The following is a 1924-nucleotide window of genomic DNA, read 5'->3' as shown; positions in this document are numbered from 1 at the left end:
TAGAGCTGAAGCTGTAGGACAGATGTAGAATAGAAGCTGCAGAACTTTAGCTGTAGAGCTGAAACAGTAGAGCAGAAGCTGTGCAACAGGAACTGTACAGCAGAGGCTGTAGAGCTGAAACTACAGAGCAGAAGCTGTAAAGCTGCAGTTATAGAGCTTAAGCTGTATAGCAGGAGCTTTAGAGCAGAAGCTGTAGAGCTAAGCTACGGTGCTGAAGCTGTAGAGCAGGAGCTGAGAGCTGAAGTTATAGGGCAGAAGCTCTAGAGCTGAAGTTGTAGAACAGTTGTAGAGCTATAGCCATAGAGCAGAGTCCGTAGAGCAGAGTCCGTAGAGCAGAGTCCGTAGAGCAGAGTCCGTAGAGCAGAGTCCGTAGAGCAGAGTCCGTAGAGCAGAGTCCGTAGAGCAGAGTCCGTAGAGCAGAGTCCGTAGAGCAGAGTCCGTAGAACAGAGTCCGTAGAGCAGAGGGCGTAGAGCAGAGTCCGTAGAGCAGAGGGCGTAGAGCAGAGGGCGTAGAGCAGAGGGCGTAGAGCAGAGTCCGTAGAGCAGAGTCCGTAGAGCAGAGTCCGTAGAGCAGAGGGCGTAGAGCAGAGTCCGTAGAGCAGAGTCCGTAGAGCAGAGGGCGTAGAGCAGAGGGCGTAGAGCAGAGTCCGTAGAGCAGAGTCCGTAGAGCAGAGTCCGTAGAGCAGAGGGCGTAGAGCAGAGGGCGTAGAGCAGAGTCCGTAGAGCAGAGTCCGTAGAGCAGAGTCCGTAGAGCCGAGGGCGTAGAGCAGAGTCCGTAGAGCAGAGTCCGTAGAGCCGAGGGCGTAGAGCAGAGTCCGTAGAGCAGAGTCCGTAGAGCAGAGTCCGTAGAGCCGAGGGCGCAGAGCCGACGGCGGAGGCAGCGCCGGGAGCAGGGAATGCCAGCAGCGCCAGCAGCCTCGCCTCCGCGCGGCAGATGGCAGCTCTCAAACCCGGCCTCAGACACTCGGTCCGCTGGAAACAACTTGGGGATTTTCTTCAGTTTTCTTCTTATTTTTTTTCTTTTTAAGGTTTATACTATTTGTTTTAGGTTTATTATTCATAATTGTTATTTTATATTATTTATTACTGTATTTTCTGTCCTTTTTTATTATTATTTTTTTCGTGTTGTATATATGAAATATATATATTATATATAATATATATATATATATTTATATATATATTTATATATATATTTTTATATTTTATATATATATATATATATATATATATATATATATATATATATATATATATATAATCGTAATCACTGTTTTTACGTTTTGTTTTTTATTTGCTTTTTTAACAGCGGTCAAAGTTGACTGAATTCCCGACTAGAATTTTTTATCTGTTTATTTATTTACTTATTTCTGTTATTATTATTATTATTTTTTTTTTTTTTTTTTTTTTTTTTTTTTTTTTTTTTTTTTTTTTTTTTTTTATGTACAAGTTTAACGCATCGATTTCGAAACTTGCAGGAAAAAGATTTTAGAAACGAAAAAAAAAGAAAAGAAAAGAAAAGAAAAAGAAGAAAAAAAAAACGAATGAAAATGAAATTAACATCAAAACGAAAATGAAAACGAAATTGAAAAAAAAAAAAAAAAAAAAAACGAAACAAGACCAGAAAACAAAGGAGGACAACAGAGCGTTTCGTTTCCTCGTCCGCGTTAATTAACGAAGGTGCAATGAACGAGCCAAAGACTAAGCAGATGAGGGAGATTCGTTGGCACTTCTGGGAGTACTTAAAGGTCGATCTCCCTTTCGCCATCGCAAGGCTGTCTGCCATCCCTCGCGTTTTATCATTATTATTATTATTATTATTATTATTATTATTAAATTTTTATTATTATTATATTTTTCCCTTTTTGACTTCATTTTTGGCATTTGGTTTTAAGATATTTATCTTTTAATGAATTTGGTTTTT

The 1924-nt window shown here is 39.8% G+C and overlaps 1 protein-coding gene across 1 annotated transcript in view; it reads right to left on the bottom strand.

Moving 5' to 3' along the window:
* Positions 1-291: 291 nt before the first annotated feature.
* LOC119582921 (putative proline-rich protein 21) overlaps positions 292-1924 on the bottom strand; it is a 5496-nt gene continuing 3863 nt past the window's right edge. Inside the window, exon 2 of the mRNA XM_037931432.1 lies at positions 292-972. Within this exon, the coding sequence (XP_037787360.1) occupies positions 292-972 (681 nt within the window). The remainder of the gene's footprint in view (positions 973-1924) is intronic.

Source organism: Penaeus monodon, chromosome 16 (genome assembly GCF_015228065.2).
Source record: "Penaeus monodon isolate SGIC_2016 chromosome 16, NSTDA_Pmon_1, whole genome shotgun sequence".
NCBI lineage: Eukaryota > Metazoa > Arthropoda > Malacostraca > Decapoda > Penaeidae > Penaeus > Penaeus monodon.
The sequence above is the reverse complement of the archived record's forward strand: the minus strand, read 5'-3'. Positions and strand labels throughout refer to the sequence as shown.